Genomic DNA, 20,378 nt, shown 5'->3' with positions numbered 1-20,378 from the left:
TAGAAGTGTGGGGCTGAGCGCAATACCAAGTACAACCACTATACAATGTACGGCGCTGTGCTTGGTGAGCTGCTCACAGGACCGCCTCTGCCTTCTCAAGCTGCTGATCTAAGCAGATTATAAGGTGCAGTTTTCTGATACTAACTCTGGCATGTAGAAAACAAATTTGATTTCTGGTTTTTTTTTTTTTTTATCAATTTCATATTACTAATTTCTAAATTAGTGTGAATGTTATTTTTTTATTTATTTTTTTTCTCCAAAGGAAAAAGTTTTCAGCAGCAACGGGAGGCAATGAAGCAGACAATAGAAGAGGATAAGGAGCCGGAAAAGTCAGGTAGGCCTTACCACATCTGTCGAAAGGTGACTCTGCTACTACTGTAACGTGCCTGTCATACCTGCGCAATACCATCACTTTATAATCTGTGGTATTCTGACCTCCAGGATCCCCATTGGCCTGAAAAATGATAAAGGGGCCAGTTTAGCGCTGCATCCACTTCCCTAGAAACTACATTACAGCTACATTCAAGGGTAATGGGCTGACTGCAGTTTCCTGCAAAACCACAAAAATTGTGTGAACGCTGCCCTGTGGCCTCTTTATTCATTTATTATTAATACGCATTATCTTTTAGGACTTGTAAATCCTTGAACATTGTTTTCAGAGTCTTTCAGTTTCTTATTTGTGGCGGGGTGGGTAGGTGGCTGTGCTAATTATTTTGCTATAGTAACGTTTTAGATCCAGGTGTCCCCTGTAGGAGACGTATAGCATTACACAGCAGCCATTGAAATGAGTGGCCTACATAATTCAACGTCTTGTCACCGCTCATAGCAGAGCAGAGGACCCACCTCTGAAAGGAAGCATATGGAATTCAGTTACCTAGATCAAGCAACCGTGTCCTGCACCAAAAATGTACATGAGTTTTAATGTGACGCACTTTTACTATATTTTTCACTTTATAAGACGCACCAGATTATAAGATGTACCTAGGTTTTAGGAGAGGAAAATAAAAATAATATTTTTCATCAGACTCCCACATCACACCCCCATGTCAGACCTCGGATCAGGTTTCCTTATCAGAGCCCCACTTATCAGAGCCCCCACTTATCAGAGCCCCCACTTATCAGAGCCCCCACTTATCAGAGCCCCCACTTATCAGAGCCCCCACTTATCAGAGCCCCCACTTATCAGAGCCCCCACTTATCAGAGCCCCCACTTATCAGAGCCCCCACTTATCAGAGCCCCCACTTATCAGAGCCCCCACTTATCAGAGCCCCCACTTATCAGAGCCCCCACTTATCAGAGCCCCCACTTATCAGAGCCCCCACTTATCAGAGCCCCCACTTATCAGAGCCCCCACTTATCAGAGCCCCCACTTATCAGAGCCCCCACTTATCAGAGCCCCCACTTATCAGAGCCCCCACTTATCAGAGCCCCCACTTATCAGAGCCCCCACTTATCAGAGCCCCCACTTATCAGAGCCCCCACTTATCAGAGCCCCCACTTATCAGAGCCCCCACTTATCAGAGCCCCCACTTATCAGAGCCCCCACTTATCAGAGCCCCCACTTATCAGAGCCCCCACTTATCAGAGCCCCCACTTATCAGAGCCCCCACTTATCAGAGCCCCCACTTATCAGAGCCCCCACTTATCAGAGCCCCCACTTATCAGAGCCCCCACTTATCAGAGCCCCCACTTATCAGAGCCCCCACTTATCAGAGCCCCCACTTATCAGAGCCCCCACTTATCAGAGCCCCCACTTATCAGAGCCCCCACTTATCAGACTGCTGCCACTCTGCACAACCAGCTGCTCTTCCTGCATTTTCTGGCTTGCGCTGCACTGTGAACTGATGTCACCGGTCATCTGATCTTAGTGTTTGCACTATGTCGTGACGCTGTAAACAGTCAGGACAGTGCAACGTGGTGCCCAGCAAAGACCAAGGAGGGTGAGTACAGTCAGGGCTAGCCACGCGCTTCCATAATGGAAGCACTCATTAGTATTCAAAACGCTCTGCCATTTCCTGCACATTTTCTTATAAAGAGAAAATCATGGTACTTTTTTTCTTTTGCCCTCTCACCCCACGTCACACAATTGCCGGGTGTCAGTGGGTTGTCATGGCAGCCAGGAAGCTAACGGTGGCTCTCAGGTCTGTCACCTTAGTACGCCAGAGGCAGTATAGTAGGATGCCTGTCAGTGTTGGTGCTCATGCACACAAACGTATTTTCTTTCCGTGTCCATTCTGGGGTTTTTGGCCGACCTTATGCAGAACCATTCATTTCAATGGGTCTGCAAAAAAACGGACGTTATTCCATGTGCATTACGTTTCCGTATGTCCGTATTTCCGTTCCGCAAAAAAATAGAACATGTCCTTTTATTGTTCGCATTACGGACAAGGATAGGACTGTTCTATCAGGGGCCAGCTGTTCCGTTCCTCAAAATACGGAATGCACACGGTAGTCATCCGTATTTTTGGGGGGCAGATCCGTTTTTTGCGGACCGTAAAATACATACGGTTGTGTGCATGAACCCTTACGCTGTAGAGGTATTGCAGTGTATTTTAGCAACCCCTTAATAAGACTAAAAAAGAAAGTTAAATAAAATGTTTCGAAATATTTAAAATAATAATAAAAAAATAAAAAAACGCAAACCTCTCTCCCAATGAAAAATGCTAATAAATGAAAAATGTGTAAAAAAATAAAATACAGAAAAAAGTACACATAATTGGTATAGCCACATCTGTAATACCCCAAACAGTCTGGTTTCTGAGACCACATGAGATGAACATTTGAGATCTGTTGGGGCAGTGCTGCGTGTGGCTGCTGTTAGTGTGGTGCTGTGTCTGTGGGTTGGTGGGGCCCAGTGCCAAGGGGGCTTAGCCCGACAGCAGATGGGGTCTGGCTGCCTGTAGGTGCTGTATTGTGGCACTGCACCAAATTAGTGTAGGGACCCACCTGAAAGAGGCCATTTATGCATTTTGATCAAAACACTTACAAAGTGCCCTGTGCCTAGCTGCAGTAGATCAGTGAGTGGCGTGTGGATGTGCCACCCAGGGCTTTGTCTCTACAGTTTGGCCTACATACACCAATGTCAGATAATTGGGTCTCTCTGCTCTTCTGGATCTTGTCAGTTTTGTGCTAGGAATCTCAGCTACATTCCTGGATTAACATATGCCACCTGGACACTTGCTATATATATATATATATATATATAAGGATACCTAGGATGGTGTACATGTTGTGTTAAGGCCTCATGCACACGACCGTATTTTTGGACCGTGTCTGATCTGCATTTTTTTTTTTTTTTGCGGATCGCACATGACCTCATTAATTTCTATGGGGCTGCAAAAAATGCAGGCAGCACGTGGATGTCATCCATGTGGCAGTTCCGCAAATTGTAGAACACCTCCCATTCTTGTCTGTTTTGCAAACACTAATATCCATTTCTATAATAGGGGCCGATGAACGTAAGGGATGCACACGGCCAGTATCCATATTTTGCGGATCCGCGGTTTGCAGTCCGCAAAATACATACGGTTGTGTGGATGAAGCCTAAGAGACAGGACTGTCCAGTTAAGGGCACTTTCACACAAGTCGTTTTCTTTTCCGGCGCTGAGTTCCGTCACAGGGGCTCTATACCGGAAAAGAACTGATCAGGCATATCCCCATGCATTCTGAATGGAGAGTAATCCGTTCAGGATGCATCAGGACGTCTTCAGTTCAGTCGTTTTGACTGATCAGGCAAAAGAGAAAACCGCAGCATGCAACGGTTTTCTCTCTCCGGCGAAAAAACCCGAAGATTTGCCTGAACACCGGATCCGGCATTTTTTCCCATAGGAATGTATTAGTGCCGGATCCGGCATTCAGAATGCCGGATGCGTCGTTTCGGCATGCGCATGCGCAGATAGGTAAAAATGTACAAGACGGATCCGTCGGTCCGCATGACAAGCGGAGAGACGGATCCATCCTCGCAATGCATTTGTGAGACGGATCCAGCCGCTGCCTGAAAGCATTTGGATCAGTCTCACAAATGCTTTCAGTCAGCGGCAGATCGGCTGATCCGGCGGGCAGTTCCGACGACGGAACTGCCCGCCGGATCACACTGCCGCAAGTGTGAAAGTAGCCTCAAGATATTTCTCTCTTAATAAAGGGGCGTCTTAGCACTAAGTTCTTTCTAGTAGTGGGTAAATTACTGCCTGCCATGATTATAGTCATCCGCCTAAAACCTCTCTCTTCCTTTACAGGCAAATTGTGGTGTGCGAAGAAAAACAAGAAAAAGAGGAAAAAAATATTATATAATGCCAATAAAAATGATGGTATGTATCCAGGAAGAAGGGGGCGTTACTGATATAACAGTAATCCATGGAAGGGTCCTTCACTCAAGGGCCCCGTTAAAGGGATTATCTCAAAACTGATGCGTCTGAACGCTGGGGGGCAGAGTGCTGGGACCCCCATCATTCAGAAGCACAAGGGATATGTGTGCCCCATTTGAATAGAGTTGGGTTTGAGCGTGCACTACCCTAGATAGCCGAGTCAACCAGCAGCTATCTCTGTCAGGCCCCTAGGGCAGTGATGGCTAACCTTGGCACTCCTGCTGTGGTAAAACTACAACTCTCAACATGCCCCCCTTGCTTGGCTGCTCTAAGAACTCTATAGAAATAAATGGAGCATGCTGGGAGTCGTAGTTTCACCACAGCTGGAGTGCCAAGGTTAGCCATCACTGCCCTAGGGTATCCTGCGTGGGTACTAGTCTTATTAATGGGACTATGATTGCAACTTGCTTGGGGCATCTCATGGTTGCCGACCAGCACACAGATGCCTGCTGCATGCCCAAAATGTCTGTGTAACTTGTTTAACGCTAGCAGAGACATTGCATGACAGGCCAAGCAAATCTGCCACAGTCACGCAGGACGATAATCGTCTTGTGTAGAGTAGAGCGCTTAGCCGAGCACAGCTCTGAGCATTCGGTGACTGCGCATGTGCAGAAGCTGTGACAATCTATATATTTTTTCCCCACCTTCTTGTGCTATGAACTGGGGTAAATTTTAGAAGAAATAGTATTAGGAGGCCACGCCCCTTTCCCGCTAAGCCCTGGCCCCGTTTCTCACCACTTTTCAAAAGTCGCAAGAAGTGTAAAATGTGATGTGCTCCATAATTTGCGAGTTGAAATTTTTTTTCTGCCACAAAAGTTTTGTAAAAGGTTTAATAAGTCTGCAGAACATTGCGTATGAAATAGTAACAGTTTTGTCATATATGTGTCTCTATATGATGGATTTGTCAATTCACTTATCCCTTGATTCCTCTAGATTACGATAATGAAGAGATCCTGACCTACGAAGAAATGTCTCTCTACCACCAACCTGCAAACAGGAAGCGGCCTATAGTACTAATAGGGCCACAGAACTGCGGGCAGAACGAGCTGCGGCTGCGCCTAATGAACAGCGAGGCTGATAGATTTGCTGCCGCCGTGCCTCGTGAGTATTCTGCTCCAAACTGCAGACACAGAAGAGGTGCCTTTTAATGACCGCCCGCTGTCCTGTTGTTTCTGCTGATGAGGGAGTTACTCTGCCGCCAGAGCGCTCTAGCACTAAGAATCGGGCGTTACCTGTGTTATCCAGGTTATCCAGTAATGTATATTGATGATGTATCCTTTCGGATAAGTCATCGGTAGCTCATCGGCGGCAGTCCGACACCCGGGACCCTCACCGATCAGCTGTTAGAAGAAGTTGGGCGCTCAGTGAGTGTCGCGGCCTCTTTCTAGGCCATATGACATCACTGTACATCAGTCACATGACCTAGATACAGCTCAGCCCCATTGAAGTGAATGGGGCTGAGCTGCAATACCAAGCACAGCCGACTGCACTCCCCAGAGCTCCGGGGAGTGCGGCGGCTCCTTGGAATAGCTGATTGCTGGGATGTCGGGAATCGGATCCCCGCCAATCTGATAATGAGGGCAGGTCTTCATTATCATTTCACGGATAACCCCTTTAACAGCAGGAGTTGGACGACACCATCTGTTAACCCTTTGATCATGGCGTAATCCTTACTGCAGCATATTTAATGGGGACTTCTTCCTAAGATCGATTGTAGCTGGAGTAGTGATACTCAGTCAGCCCTGGGGACCTATGAAGGACCCTCGGGCTGTCCTTGCTGTAATACCTCCTGCACATGAACGTGTGCGCCCAGTGGTCGTGCTGTGGCAAATGCGGTCCGCAATACGGCCATGGAGCGCACACGTTTGTGTGCAGGAGACTTAAGCCTGCTGTTGGGGCGCACTAGTGTTACCCAGTAATACAGACACAGAACATAATATATTAGCATACAGAAGTATGCTAACACATTATAAATGTGACATAAAGTTCTAAAACAGGAATCCCATAATGGGGTTTAAAAAGTAAAAATAAAATAAAAATCACAACCCTCCCTAAAAATATTGCCTTTATTCACTGTAAAATACATTTTATTGTGCACACATTAAATACAAATTTAAACCTGTTATGTACCCACGTAACTGTGATAACCTGAATTTGATTAACGGGTTATGTAGTGTGAAATGTGGCGTAAAAAGACTCAAAAAATCGAGAAAAAATTCGACAAACGAGACTGTAAATTGTATGTATTCCTGAACAACTCCAAATAATCACATTTCTCTCTTATAAAACAAGGCCTCAGCCAGCCGCCAGAGTGGAAAAATTTAAAAAACGTACTGCGTCTGTAATGCAGAAAGGCAGGCGAAAACGTGAAAAGTTTCTGGTCTTTGAGGCCTTGTCAGGGGTTAATGAGCTGTTATGCCGTTACATAAGGCACTCGTGGTAGAAGGTTCACGGAGTTCCTGATGGTATGGCTGCATTTCAGTGATGAGTGCTGATTTGTGAACTCGTTATCCCAGTTTCTATTACGACATTGATGACTGATTACATGATGGTGGTTCCTGAAGGGCGACGCTCCCCCTTCACACATTTTGTCAGCCCACAGCTTATCTGACTTTGCTCCTGCAGTTTGATGGGAGTTGTCAGGACAATGCCAGTTGACCCTTGTGGTACCACTATATGTGTGGATTTTCTGCAGTGGGATTGCATGCTGAAAATCCACGTTGTTTACAGTAGCAGAAAATGGGGTGAGATTTTGGAAACTCCAGTGTGTCAATTTCTATTGCAGCGCAGAGGGTGAAACCTGATAGATCCACGGCAAAATGCAGACTTTGCCACTGATCCGCCGCGGTTTTACCTCCTACTATACTCTGCTCCTTTCCATGGTTACGACCGCCCTGCAATCCAGCAGTGGTGGCCGTGCTAGCACACTATAGGATAAAGCGCAGGCCTCTCTGGTGGCCGAGAACTTAGGAGTACGCAGAAGCCAGCTCCTTGTCCTATAGAGTGCAAGCACGACCATAACTGCTGGATTGCAGGGTGGTCGTAACTAGGGATCGACCGATATTGATTTTTTAGAGCCGATACCGATAATTTGTGAACTTTCAGGCCGATAGCCGATAATTTATACCGATATTCTGGGAATTTTCATTTTTGATAAAAAAATAAAAAATTCCCACAAATCTGCTGAAAATTAATGTTTATTGTTAATGTGTATTATTTTTTTTTTTGTAAATCTTTCTTTTTCATTTATATTTAATATTTTGGTGTTTTTATAATTTTTTTGTAACTTTTTTTTTTTTAACTAACTTTTAGCCCCCTTAGGGACTAGAACCCTTGTCCTATTCACCCTGATAGAGATCTATCAGGGTGAATAGGAGCTCACACTGTCCCTGCTGCTGTGTGCTTTGTGCACACAGCAGCATGGAGCTTATCATGGCAGCCAGGGCTTCAATAGCGTCCTGGCTGCCATGGTAACCGATCGGAGCCCCAGCATTACACTGCTGGGGCTCCGATCGGAGGAGCAGGGGAGAGGGGATCCTGTGGAGGGGCGCACTGCGACTGGGGTGGGGGGGGGGCCCTATGCGCCACCACTGCTTAATACTGGGGGGGAGGGGGGGCGCACTGTGCCACCAATGTCTGATACTGGGGGGCTTGGGGGGGGGGCGCACTGCGCCACCAATGAAGCTTAATCTCACATTTATTCATATACAGGAGGCGGGAGCTGGCTGCAGGATCACATAGCCGGCTCCCGACCTCTATGAGCAGTAGCTGCGATCCGCGGCACCTGAGGAGTTAACTACCGCAGATCGCAGCTACAGCTCATAGAGGCCGGGAGCCGGCTATGTGATCCTGCAGCTCCCGCCTCCTGTATATGAATGAATGATAGATTAATCTTCATTGGTGGAGCAGTGGCCATAGCTCCTCCCCTCCTCCTGTCCCCTGTCCTTACATTGGCTGCAGCAGCAGCAGCACAGGGGGAGGGAGACACTGCTCCTTCTCCCCTGTGCTGCTAAGGGGAACACGGAGAGCACTGTCAGCAGCGCGATCTGTGTTCCCTATACGCTATCAGAATATCGGCAAAATAGATGCCGATACCGATAGTGTTCAAAATCCTGAATATCGGCCGATAATATCGGTAAATCCGATAATCGGTCGATCCCTAGTCGTAACCCCTGGATACAAGCAGTGTATAGTGTGATGGAAAAATGACTCAAGCCAGCAATATGGGTAATAACAATACAAGAAGTGCCTTGTAGTAACTTTCTCTACATGATAAATGTCACTTTCACGAAGGTAAACTATGTAGTGTTTTCTGCCCATGTTCTGAAAACAATGGGGGTCATTTATCAACTGGCTTAGTTGCCCATAGCAACCAATCAGATTCCACCTTTCATTTGCCAACGGAGCTGTTAAAGTTGGAATCTGGTTGCTATGGGCAACTAAGCCAAGTCTACGTTACACCAGTTTGATAAATGACCCCCAATATGCTTGAGTCTAGTAGTCTGAAGGTTGCAGCAATGGTGGGGATTTTAAAGGGGTTGTCCAGTTTCAAGAGAACAACTTAAGGGATTGACCAGTAATGAAGAATAATGATTATTTACCCGCTCTGGTTCTTCAGCAGGGCTCTGTTTTCCCGGCTGTAGCGGTGATGTCACGTTGAAACTGAACATCCCCTGTAAGGCCTCATACACATGGCCGTTTTTTTGGTCCGCATCCGAGCCGCAGTTTTGGCGGCTCGGATGCGGACCCATTCACTTCAATGGGGCCGCAAGAGGTGTACTGTCCGCATCCGTTGCTCCGTTCCGTGGTCTGCAAAAGAATATATATATAACCTGACCTATTCTTGTCTGCATTTAGTGTACAAGAATAGGCAGTTTATATCAATGGTTGTCCGTGCCGTTCTGAAAATTGCGCAACGGACGCGATCCGCGATTTGCGGACCGCAAAACACACAACGGTGGTGTGCATGAGGCCTAAGGGTATTGCCTCCTTGAGGAGGTGTCTTGGCTCCTTCTTGCAGTATTCTGTGCAGCTGGAATGTGGTTACTGTTGTGTATAGCGCAGGAGGAGCTGGGCATACTGGATTCAAACTCCCACTGGCTCTGCATTTATCAGTCAGGAGGACGCTCTCCCACCATGACGCCCTCATATATACCTCCCTGTATGAGTGCAGGCGTGGGTTTGTAGGGGGTCCCAGGACAGTAAATGATAGAGCTGGTGGGAGTGACGATGAGTGGGGCAGGGGGTCATTCAGCCTCCTGTCTCTGAATGGACGTGATTTGTAATTCCAGACATAGTGGGATTTGTCTAATGGTAGTCGGCTTTCCCAGTCTGCCTTGTAAAAGCGTCCGTGTCCTCGAGAAGCAACATTTGGTGATTTTTCTTTTCTGCCCTCGCCTTAACCTACCAGGATTTATAATCCTAAAAAGCAAATGACTGTATGATTTATTAGAGATGAAACCATTCATGGTTCCTGTACGGTTGGAGCCAGACTCTGATATCCGTTTTGTCCTTTTCTGTCCAGATACGACTCGGAATAGGCGAGACAATGAAGTGGCGGGCCGAGACTATCACTTTGTCTCCAGACAGACGTTTGAAGCAGACATCGCTTCTGGCAAGTTCATTGAATACGGGGAGCACGAGAAGAACCTCTACGGCACCAGCGTGGACTCCGTGCGACAAGTCATTAATTCTGGCAAGATTTGCCTTTTAACGCTGCACACGCAGGTGAGGTCGCCGTCACGTCTCTGGATCAGAACCACTACACTGCCTTTACATTCTGGACAGGCAAATCCTATAATATTAAGGCTTTATTGTTATATTTCGTATGTGGAGTCCGAAGCCTATCTCTGCTGAGATCATCCACCCTTAAGAATGTACATTTTTCAGGAGTTTTTCAAACATGGAGATATATGGTGGCCGTGCTCATGGGGGATAGGGATTCGTCAGGACTTCATGAGAATAATCACATTGAAGAAGGGCTGGAAACAATAGATTGGATTCACCTGCATGGCAAGCTTGAATCACTGCAGCACTTTACTTCCTCCCTGCTGTGGTTAGTGCAGGAGCAGATAGGAAGGCAGAAGGGTGATACAAAGCTTAAAGGGAATGTATCCTCTATGTTTTGTACTAATTTAACCCCCTAACAGATTTGCTCGAGCTTTGAGAAAACAAATTCGCAGTTCAGCCCGAGCAGGGTAAGCGGGAAGGCTGGTTTAACCCCTCATATCTCAGGATCCAAAGCCACTAGCGATATGCTGCTTTCACGCTTTCTGAATACTGTGCACAAATTCTTTGATGAATACCGGCACCAGACACAGCCTTAGACCCGCTACTCTTCTTTAGTGCAAATCACAAGTGGGGCATCCATTTTTTTCACATCGCAGTCCCAAATAAATTGACATAACACGTTCAAACCTGCACATCAGTGACTAGGGAGATTGTCTTTTCTCAAAGTTTAACTCTACAGCCAGTGTGTTAATAATGTTTGACTTGGGCTACATGCACACGACCGTGGTGTGTTTTGCGGTCCGCAAATCGCGGATCCGCAAAACATGGATGGCCTTTAATATAACTGCCTATTCTTGTCCGCAAAGCGTGGACAAGAATAGGACATGTTTTTTTTGTGGGGCCACGGAACGGAGCAACAGATGCGGACAGCACACGGAGTGCTGGCCGCATCTTTTGCAGCCCCATTGAAGTGAATGGGTCTGCAGCCGAAATTGCGAACCAAAATAACGGTCGTGTGCATGAGGCCTTAGGCTACATGCACACGAACGTTGTTGGTTTCCGTGTCCGTTCAGTTGTTTTTTTTTTTGTTTTTTTTTTGCGGATAGGATGCAGACCCATTCATTTCAATGGGTCTGCATAAAATGAGGACAGCACTCCGTGTGCTGTCCGTATCAGTATGTCCGTTCCGTAGCCCCACAAAAAAATAGAACATGTCCTATTTTCCGTTTTAGGCATTGTTACAATGGATCCGCAAAAGAAATAAAACAGATGGCATTAGTTTTATTTTGTGGCTTAGCAAATTGTGGACCGCAGAACACATACGGTCTCGTGCATGTAGCCTTACTCTAGTAGGTAGAGACATTAACAATGGAAAACAATCTAAAAAAGACACTGACGCAGGGGCGGCAGGCGGATGATGACGCAGGGGCGGCAGGCGGATGATGACGCAGGGGCTAGGATGGTGACTCTTGTAGTTTTCTACCATAAACATAAGAGGTTAAATGTCACGTTGCCGGTATGTGCAGTGCAGTCATTATCACTGCGCTTTGTCAGCCCACACGGAGGTTCAGGGACAGTAATACCACCAGCAATGTGTTTCTTGTGAAATTCTTGAAGACTCCTGTGCTTCTAGTAGAACAGCTGCGGCCGCCCCAGATATAAACAGCCGACCTGAAGGCTGTGGTGGAATGAGTGGGAGCTGCCGCCAGAGACTGCGGCCGGGTCCTGCTCTACGTGTGGGGGGATATACAGATGAGTAATGCTGTGTGATAGCAGAAACCACTTGCCCCTTACATTCGTCCTTAGCCGTAGATTAATTTCTTTGTAAATTCCCACGTTGATTCAGTCTGTCCCCTCTGGTTGTCTTAAAAATGACTATAATAATGTCTCGATGAGCAGATCTAGGGGTCTACACTTACTCTAAAAACAGCGCCACTCTTCTCCACAGGCTGTGTCTGGTATTGCAGCTCAGCGGTTAACTTGAATAAAACCAAGCTGCAATACCTCACTGCGCCTAGGGACATGAGTGGTGCTGTTTCTAGAGTAAGCTCCTTTAACTTATTTGGGGGTTGCCTGTTTTATATGTATAGTATAGTGAAGACCACCACACGTGACTTGTTGGCAGTATGTTCTAACATATGTGATTTTTCTTGTTCTCCCCATTTCAGGCTCTTAAAACGCTGCGCAACTCAGATTTAAAGCCGTACATTATATTCATCGCTCCACCTTCTCAAGAGAGGCTGCGTGCACTGCTGGCAAAAGAAGGTAGAAATCCAAAGGTAAGTAGTCGTCCGTGGTATGTATGACTGTGTGTAGTGACCGCATGGTGACAAGGAAACCGCACATGTGTGTGTTTTACCAAGAACTACTGGTAAGTTCCTTGCAGAGATTCTGATGTCTTCTGGCTCTCTGTACATTCAATATGTACTGGAAGTGATTGGGAGTTATGGAAATGGCATATTTCCATAGCCCTGACCCTCTCTAGCCACCACATCCAGCAGGACACGATTGGGGGGGATCCTCGTTTTAGAGCGAGGTCCCGTAGGTTGGGAACCACACTTCTCAGACATACATGGCATTTAAGGTCAAGGTTCTAGATATCGATGTATCCTTAGGATAGGTAATCTATATTAGGTCAGTGAGGAGTCCGCACTCAAGTCAACGGTTGATGAGCTGCAGTACGCCAGCGCGACCACCACACAGTGGACAGAGCCTTCTGCTTCCCGCTCCATTCTGTGTTATTTCTGGTGCCCGCTGAGAAGAGCTGATCGGTAGGGGGTGCCCATCCTAAGGATAGTTCTTCTGTACTTAGAATCTAGACAACCCCTTTAAGGGAGATCATCATCTGATACATTTATGATGAAAGTATAGGTCATAAATGTCTGATAGGTTTCAGTTCCACCTCCAGGACTCCTGTCTCCTTCTCCCCTGTTCACACTCCAGCAAGTGTAATTTATTCCATTGTACTTTGAGTTGCTGAAACGACCACTACTTTACGACTCCCACAATGACGATAGTCCCATAATGTTGGCCTGAAAAGGGACCTACATATGTTCTTGCGGTCAGCCGATGCGTGTGACCTGACGATTATGGTCTGTGACATGTTTTCTGGTTTCCCTTGCAGCCTGAGGAGCTCCGAGACATCATAGAGAAAGCCAGAGAAATGGAGCAAAACAACGGGCACTACTTTGATATGGCCATAGTGAACACTGACCTGGACAAGGCCTATCAGGAACTCCTCCGACTAATCAACAAGCTGGACACGGAGCCTCAGTGGGTCCCTTCCTCCTGGTTGCGGTGAACGGAGGCGCACAGCAACCAGCCCCGGACAGTCATGGTTGGAGAACCAGTTTAGTTCTGTTTTTGCAACGTATGTTTGAGTTATTCTAGAAGATGGCCAGAAGATGTGGCCCAATGTAGAAGCACCCATTCAGGTTTAGTCTAGACCGAGCAAACCGCGCCGACTGACATACCAGCTCGGCGGTCCATGCCAGGGTAATGCGGGACAGTGCGTGATGTCAGCATGGAGCGCAACCTTGTAGGCCTGACCCCTCCCGGGAAAGGAGGACATGTTTACAGACCCTCATTAACCTTCTTGTGGTAGAGAGTGACGGAGTTAACCTTTTAATTAACCAGGAATCTTTTCCGTTCTCACCATTAGGCAGCTGTCCTACCACCCACAGATTAGCCGTCGGCGGTGGCTCCTGTAACGCGTGGCAGCACTGCGGCACTTATATATATAAAGGATGCTCGAGAGAGAGAAGAATCACTGAGAAAGTCTCCTACGTAACTGGATGTACAGATAAGAGATTGTGTTTTAGCAATATACTTTCATACACCCTCCCCCCCCCCCAGCACACATCACACACCGGAGGGCGCAGATTGCGGCGCTGGTTTTTTTTAACCAAGAGAAGTTAGTTTTTAACGGTCAAGGACTTTGCCACATTCCATTTTATAGTCGCACCCGTTGCCAGCAGCGATTCCTGTTTCACAAGTTGCAATGAATGTAAAGCTGTTCGTTTCTCTAAATAAACTTGGGCTACAGTTTCACCAGTGACCTCCTCCTTCCATGTTGTCCTCTCATCCAGAAGGCGTTCATCCGTTCAGTAGCCTCTGGACTGCATGTCCTCCCCATCCGGCCTGAGGTACGCCATACTTCACCCATACTTATCCAATTTTTTTTTAGGTTTTGCGTTGGCCGTACATACCAACCCTCTGGGTGAATTTGGGTTTTTGGAGAAGTTTCATGTTTGCTCCACTTCTAGTTCCTATGATTGGAATGTCCACCTCCGAGCGTAAATCCTGAGCTTGACTTTTTAATAACGAGTTCTCCTCTTTAGCCTTGGCAGCTTTGAGGGCATGACTCCAGCTTAGACATTCTCTGATAGGAGCCTAAGGTAGTCTGAGCAGTTCACACCAAGCCATGTTCCATGCTTTACACTCCAGCTTTGCTTAGATGATAAGATTCTCTTTGGAGAACTGATCATCGGGGAGGGGGAGTTGTAGAGATGTGTTTTAAAGGGGTTTCCCATCACTTTAGTCACCTGGGGGTCCGACCTCCTGGGAAGGGTACCTTAGGATTTAGCAGGACAATGGCCCACCCCATTCGCTTGAAAGGAGCCCTGCTGTGCGGGGAAAAACTGTTATGGGGCTGCAGTGCTGATCATGATCATAAAGTGACATCACGTCATAAGATGGGACTGCCGTGTTAATTATGAATGGTAGATGTTAAAGGGGATGTCTCATCCCAATTGGGTGGGCTTAAGGACACAGCCAGGCTGACCGACGCTCCGCTGTTTCCGTGGCTCCCCTTTTAAAGGACGGAAGCAGCGTAGCTTGTGCCGATACTCTATTTGCATAGCTGCCATCCACGACAATAGGAGTTACGGAAACGGTGGATCACTGGGCCTCTCAGCGGTTTCCGTGAGCCTATGGAAACGGCGAGATAGGACAACCCCTTTAAGGCATTTACTGAATATGGTGTCCAGTTCATGGACTATTAGGCTCCCAGAACCAGAGAAATCTGAGATTTTTTGGAAAAATGATCATTGGGACATACTTCTGGTCACCAATCAGATTGACGAGTGTAACGCTCGGCATCAGCCAGTCTTAAAGGGGACAATACATTGCTGTTATCATGTAGGTGATGAGGATTAAAGGGGTCATATGACATAAAAGGTCTGCTTTCTTCTGGATTCTTGCTTCAGACCTGTGCATTTAAACAGGTATGAAGAGCTGCAGTACCAGACATGCCCATGGACAAAAGTGGCGCTGTTTATATGTGGGGGAGGGACCTTTCTTTCGTCAATACATTTACTAATGTGTATCTACGCTTCAGACTCGGGATATGATGAATGGATGGACGCCGACGGACTGTATGTATTATAAATTGTTCAGTATTAAACTAATTGGTCGTTACGTAAATGGATTTAGGTAGTTAATATCAGATCGGTGGGGGGGCTGACACCCTGCACCCCCACCTATCTGCTGTTTTCGGCAGATGCCAGAAAGCTCCATCCACTGGGAGCTGCGCTGCAGTACCTCTGTATGGCCACTACACAGTGGATGGCGCCTTATGCCTCTGGCTCTGTCCACTGTATAGTTGCCGGACCAGCACATTGGGGGGCATGCAGTGAGTCTCTCCCCTACCGGTCTGATATCTAAGTCCTGGAAGTCACCTTTAACTGTACAGATATATATAATAGCTAGTTATAAGGTGAGGACTGTGGAGAAGATGTGGACTCTACTGTATATGTTTGTGCTACTGTAGGATACATTGATAGACTTAGGTAGGCGCAGATTATAATGAAGGATATGTGTGCACGTGTATATGGAGGTCATCACTTATCTTATTATTTAGGGGAGGGGGTGGCTTGGACTGCTTGATTACTTGAATACATAACGTTACAGACTGTATTACACTCCAAGGTTGCATTCACTATTCTGCAGAGCTGAAATCTCCCAGGATTCTTGCTGGAGCAGTTTTTGTACAGAGCAATGTCTGGTCATTTGCAGTCTATACCCCAGGCACTGTACAATGATTTAACATGCATCTTGGGAGCTCGGCGCAAGCTCATAAATTGCTTCTAATTAACCAGCTGAATTGTGAATGCAGCTCTGGAGCATAATACGTACTGTAAATCAGGATCACAACAAAGAACACTAGAATTACTCTGCTTAGACCAGTTAAATATGTGCATTCTAAAATGGCATTCAGTGGTGATCATTTAAAGGGGTATTTAAAGAGGACCTTTCACTAGTTTAAAAACTAACTATATCTGTGGGCAGAGCGGCGCCCAGGGGTCCCCCTGCACTTACTAGTATGTCTGGGCGCCGCTCCGTTCGCCTGGTATAAGCACCGGTGTCTGCAGCTCCTTCTATTGTACTGGGCGGAGTTTTTGTATTAGGGTTGTCCCTTGCTGCAGCGCTGGCCAATCGCAGTGCACAGCTCATAGCCTGGGAGTCCCAGGCTATGAGCTGTGCGCTGCGATTGGCCAGCGCTGCAGCAAGGGACAACCCTAATACAAAAACTCTGCCCAGTACAACAGAGGGAGCTGCAGACACCGGTGCCTATACCAGGCGAACGGAGTGGCGCCCAGACATACTAGTAAGTGCAGGGGGACCCCTGGGCGCCGCTCTGCCCACAGATATAGTTAGTTTTTAAACTAGTGAAAGGTCCTCTTTAATAAAAACCAGACATCATATAGGACATGACAACCTCTTTCTAACAGAGCTAGAACCAGCCCTGTACCTCACATGGATCCAGAGATCTCCCCATTCATTGCTCTGCTAGATTTATATCAAGCTGGCAGCTCAGTGGACGTGCCCTTTCTCAGGGAGGGGGGTATCCTTTCTTCTGCAGCTCTCTCCTTTAACGGTCACAGCTTCTAGCAGGAGATATGGCTGGTTGCAGTTGAAAATTTATACTGAGCATGTGCGACCTCCTCAGTGAGGTGGATGGAGAAATAAAAAAAGAAGCAAACAGCAGGTGGCGCTATCAAGACAGATTTTATTGAATAACTCGCTGGCTATACTTGAATTTTAACTACTTGCAATTACAAAAGTGTTCAGCTCCGGGTGCTGGTTTGAAAAATGTTGACTATGTTTCGTGGGACAAAACCTTTTACTGGAGCAGAACCGTATATATGCATTGTGGACATATTAACGTATAGCAAATGAGTGGTGGAAAAATTGAATGGAGGGTGCACTGCGCCCTCTATTCATTTCAATGGGGTAGCCGAGCGCTGGGTTGGCTATTTCCGTCTGCCCCATAGAAATGAAATGGGAGCAGGGGCCGCTCGTGCGCGGTGCGCTCCCATTCACTTGTATGGGAGCAGCGCTTGGTGGTGGACAGACCCTGGGGTCCTCCAGCCACAGCTCTCCCCGATCCGTTCTGGTTGTAGGTGCGGGTCCCAGATGTGGGACCCGCACCTATCAGACAATGGGGGCATATCCTAGCGATATGCCCCCATTGTATGTGATGGGAATACCCCTTTAAGACCAGCAGTTTAGACACTAGTGGTGGATCTGCCTGGCGCCTCTATATAACTTTGGCGCATTCCAACGCCAGTCTATATGTAATACAGCTTCCTTGCTGGCTTAAATTTAGACCATTGTTTAAGCCTACGCTACAGACCTTGCCGCCCACGCTACAACCCCTTTTTTTTAGACCTGGCATGAGTGAGGAAAAGTCACAGAATGCAGCGCAAATAACCTTTGCTCAACAATTTGCGGCAGTTATATGCCAGAAAACTGGCGCATATCATTTAGTGAATGACCCCCGAAGTCTCTCTATTACCTTCCCATGCCTAGGACAATTCCTGGGTCGTATTCTTTGCAAACCTACTTGTTTCTGCTTTCTGGGGCAGGGAGACACTGGATACTGAGAATTTGTACTTACACTGAATACTAGTTGTGGGGGTCATTTATCAACCGATTGACTCTGAAGACAGTGGGGGGGGGGGGGGGTTATGAAAACCAGTTCCTTAGAGAACATTAATCTTCTTTTTTTTTTTTTTATGTAGAAAATGAGTTTCTTTTTATGCTGAGCACGATTGTCGGGTTTATCCGGGAATATTTGTTAAAAAGGCGCACTCCTAAATTACATATTATATTTGAAAAAAAGCTCCCGTGTATTACTTTTACATCTTGTGGCGCCCCCTGGTGTCTGGTAGCTCAGTCCAACTTCTCAGTTCCTCTTGTTCTTTAAAGGTGAAAAACTGTTTTTTTTTTTAAAAAATTTTAGTCTTAAACTTATTTTTTTTCATTATTGCGTTCATTTCAACTGGTATAGAGGAACCTATGGGAAAAAAAAAAAAAACCCTGAAAAACTTACAGCATGCCAAAAATGGCAGAATAAAATAACGTTTTGTCTGTAGTGTATTTCGTGTGCTAAAGACTTATTTTTTTTTTTCTGTATAGATTTTACTTTAAAAACCCGCTGTGAAAATGGCAAAAAACTTTTTTTATTCAAAATAGGGAAGATTTATGTACCCCTCGGTGCCAGGATATAGGTGCACAAATCGTTGGAAATTTTGTGCAAGCCCTGGCTTAGCTCCTAGCTGGCATGGATTTCAGATTGAGGCGTGTGCCTCTTAAAGGGGTCGTCCGGGCTTTTTACTATTGATGGCCTATCTTTAGAGTAGGTCATCACTATCAGATTGGCGGGGGGTCCTGTCTCTGTCATAGACAGCAGTGGTGAGAAGTGAGACTGCCTGCACTAATCGCGGGGGTCCCGCCGATCTGATAATGATGACGTATCCTGAGGATCAGTAGTTTGAAGAGGCTTTGGCGAGTGCTGCGGCCTCCTCACAGCTTACCGTATACAATGCCATACGTTGTACATACGCTGTGCTTGATGTTGCAGCCTAGGCCCATTCACTTGAATAGAAGTGAGCTGCGCCTAGACCATGTGACTGATGAATGTGATGTCACTGGCCTTGGAGGAGGCTGTAGCGGCCTCAAAACAGCTGATCAGCGGGGTGCTGGGAGTCCGGTATTGATGACCTATCCTGAGGATAGGGCAGCAATAAGAAAAGCCCCTAAAAGCAGGATGTTCTAAGAGGGAATTAAAAGAACACCAGGGGGCGCCATAACAATGGTGTGGAAGCGTTTTATAAGCGATTCCCATTGAGGAACTGTTCCGTTTCACGTGATGTAATATTCAATGACTGGACGGCCCATTGGATCCTTGTCATACGTTCGAAAGTAAACAGGTACAAGATGGAGAATGTGATGCCTTAACGATTTTATCCTCCATTTTCTAACCCTCATGTATCTGCACTGTGTATGGATGAGATGTCACAGCTCTGTATAAATGTAAGATTCTGAATAAAATCATGGTTGTACGTCTGAGTTCTTCTTTCACGTGGGGCACAGCACTTAGCCTCCTGATACTGCCCGATTGCTGTTGCAATGTATTCATACATTTCCAGGAGGTGTAAGAGAGGAACAGCACAAGGCAGAGTTCTGATAAAAGGTGAGCTAATTTTGAATCTTGATTTCAACGGAAATGAGCAACGCTGATTGTGTGGAACCCAGTGGCGTAACCAGAAATGTAAGATGGATTCCTGGCAAAGTCGCCTTATCCGTTTTTGCCCCCCTAAGGACCAAGAGTCCTGTTTCATAATTCTGTCCAGGCATTCTGATGACTTTTCTACTTGTAGGTTTGTGTTAATAAGGACTTCCTCGTGGGACTAGTTATACCGAACTATGCTCCAGAGGATACTGTGCTGCTTACCCACTCAAGGTATGGGTATAGTCAGAGGAACCCCGGTGATGGGATTAAAGGGAAGTCAGACCACCGCTGATCTGTTATTCATGACTAGGGAAGAGCGAATCGACTTCGGATGAAACATCCAAAGTCGACTCAAATAAAACTTCGTTCTGATACTGTACGGAGCAGGAGCTCCGTACAGTATTAGAATGTATTGGCTCAGACGAGCCGAAGTTATTGCTTGGAGAAGTGTTGCGAGGCTTTGGGTAATAACTTCATAAATTAATTTGTACTGTAAAAAAAACTTTTACCACTTGGAACCGAATCTGGGTTCAGGAAATGGTTTTTTACAGTACAAATTAATTTATGAAGTTATTACCCGAAGTCTCACAAGACTTCGCAAAGGAATAACTTCGGCTCATCGGAGCCAATACATTCTAATACTGTACAGAGCTCCGAAGTCGATTCGCTCATCCCTATTCTGAGGACAGGTCATCAATATCTGTAGTTCAGACATTATTATCATTGTATACCAAGAGTTCTGATCTACATTGGGGGTCATTTACCA

General features: G+C 46.5%; 1 protein-coding gene across 2 annotated transcripts in view; it reads left to right on the top strand.

Moving 5' to 3' along the window:
* LOC122921727 (protein PALS1) overlaps positions 1–14,145 on the top strand; it is a 48,178-nt gene extending 34,033 nt beyond the window's left edge. For both annotated transcript variants that reach the window (XM_044271919.1, XM_044271920.1), the window contains exons 9-14: positions 263–334; positions 4,237–4,308; positions 5,299–5,466; positions 9,890–10,092; positions 12,264–12,374; positions 13,220–14,145. In XM_044271919.1, coding sequence (XP_044127854.1) covers positions 263–334; positions 4,237–4,308; positions 5,299–5,466; positions 9,890–10,092; positions 12,264–12,374; positions 13,220–13,396 — 803 coding nt within the window. In that variant the 3' untranslated portion in view covers positions 13,397–14,145. The remainder of the gene's footprint in view (positions 1–262; positions 335–4,236; positions 4,309–5,298; positions 5,467–9,889; positions 10,093–12,263; positions 12,375–13,219) is intronic.
* The last annotated feature ends 6,233 nt before the right edge of the window (positions 14,146–20,378 follow it).

This window comes from Bufo gargarizans, chromosome 11 (assembly GCF_014858855.1).
Source record: "Bufo gargarizans isolate SCDJY-AF-19 chromosome 11, ASM1485885v1, whole genome shotgun sequence".
Taxonomy (NCBI): domain Eukaryota; kingdom Metazoa; phylum Chordata; class Amphibia; order Anura; family Bufonidae; genus Bufo; species Bufo gargarizans.
Note: the sequence above shows the minus strand (reverse complement) of the source record. Positions and strands in the feature narration are given on the sequence as shown.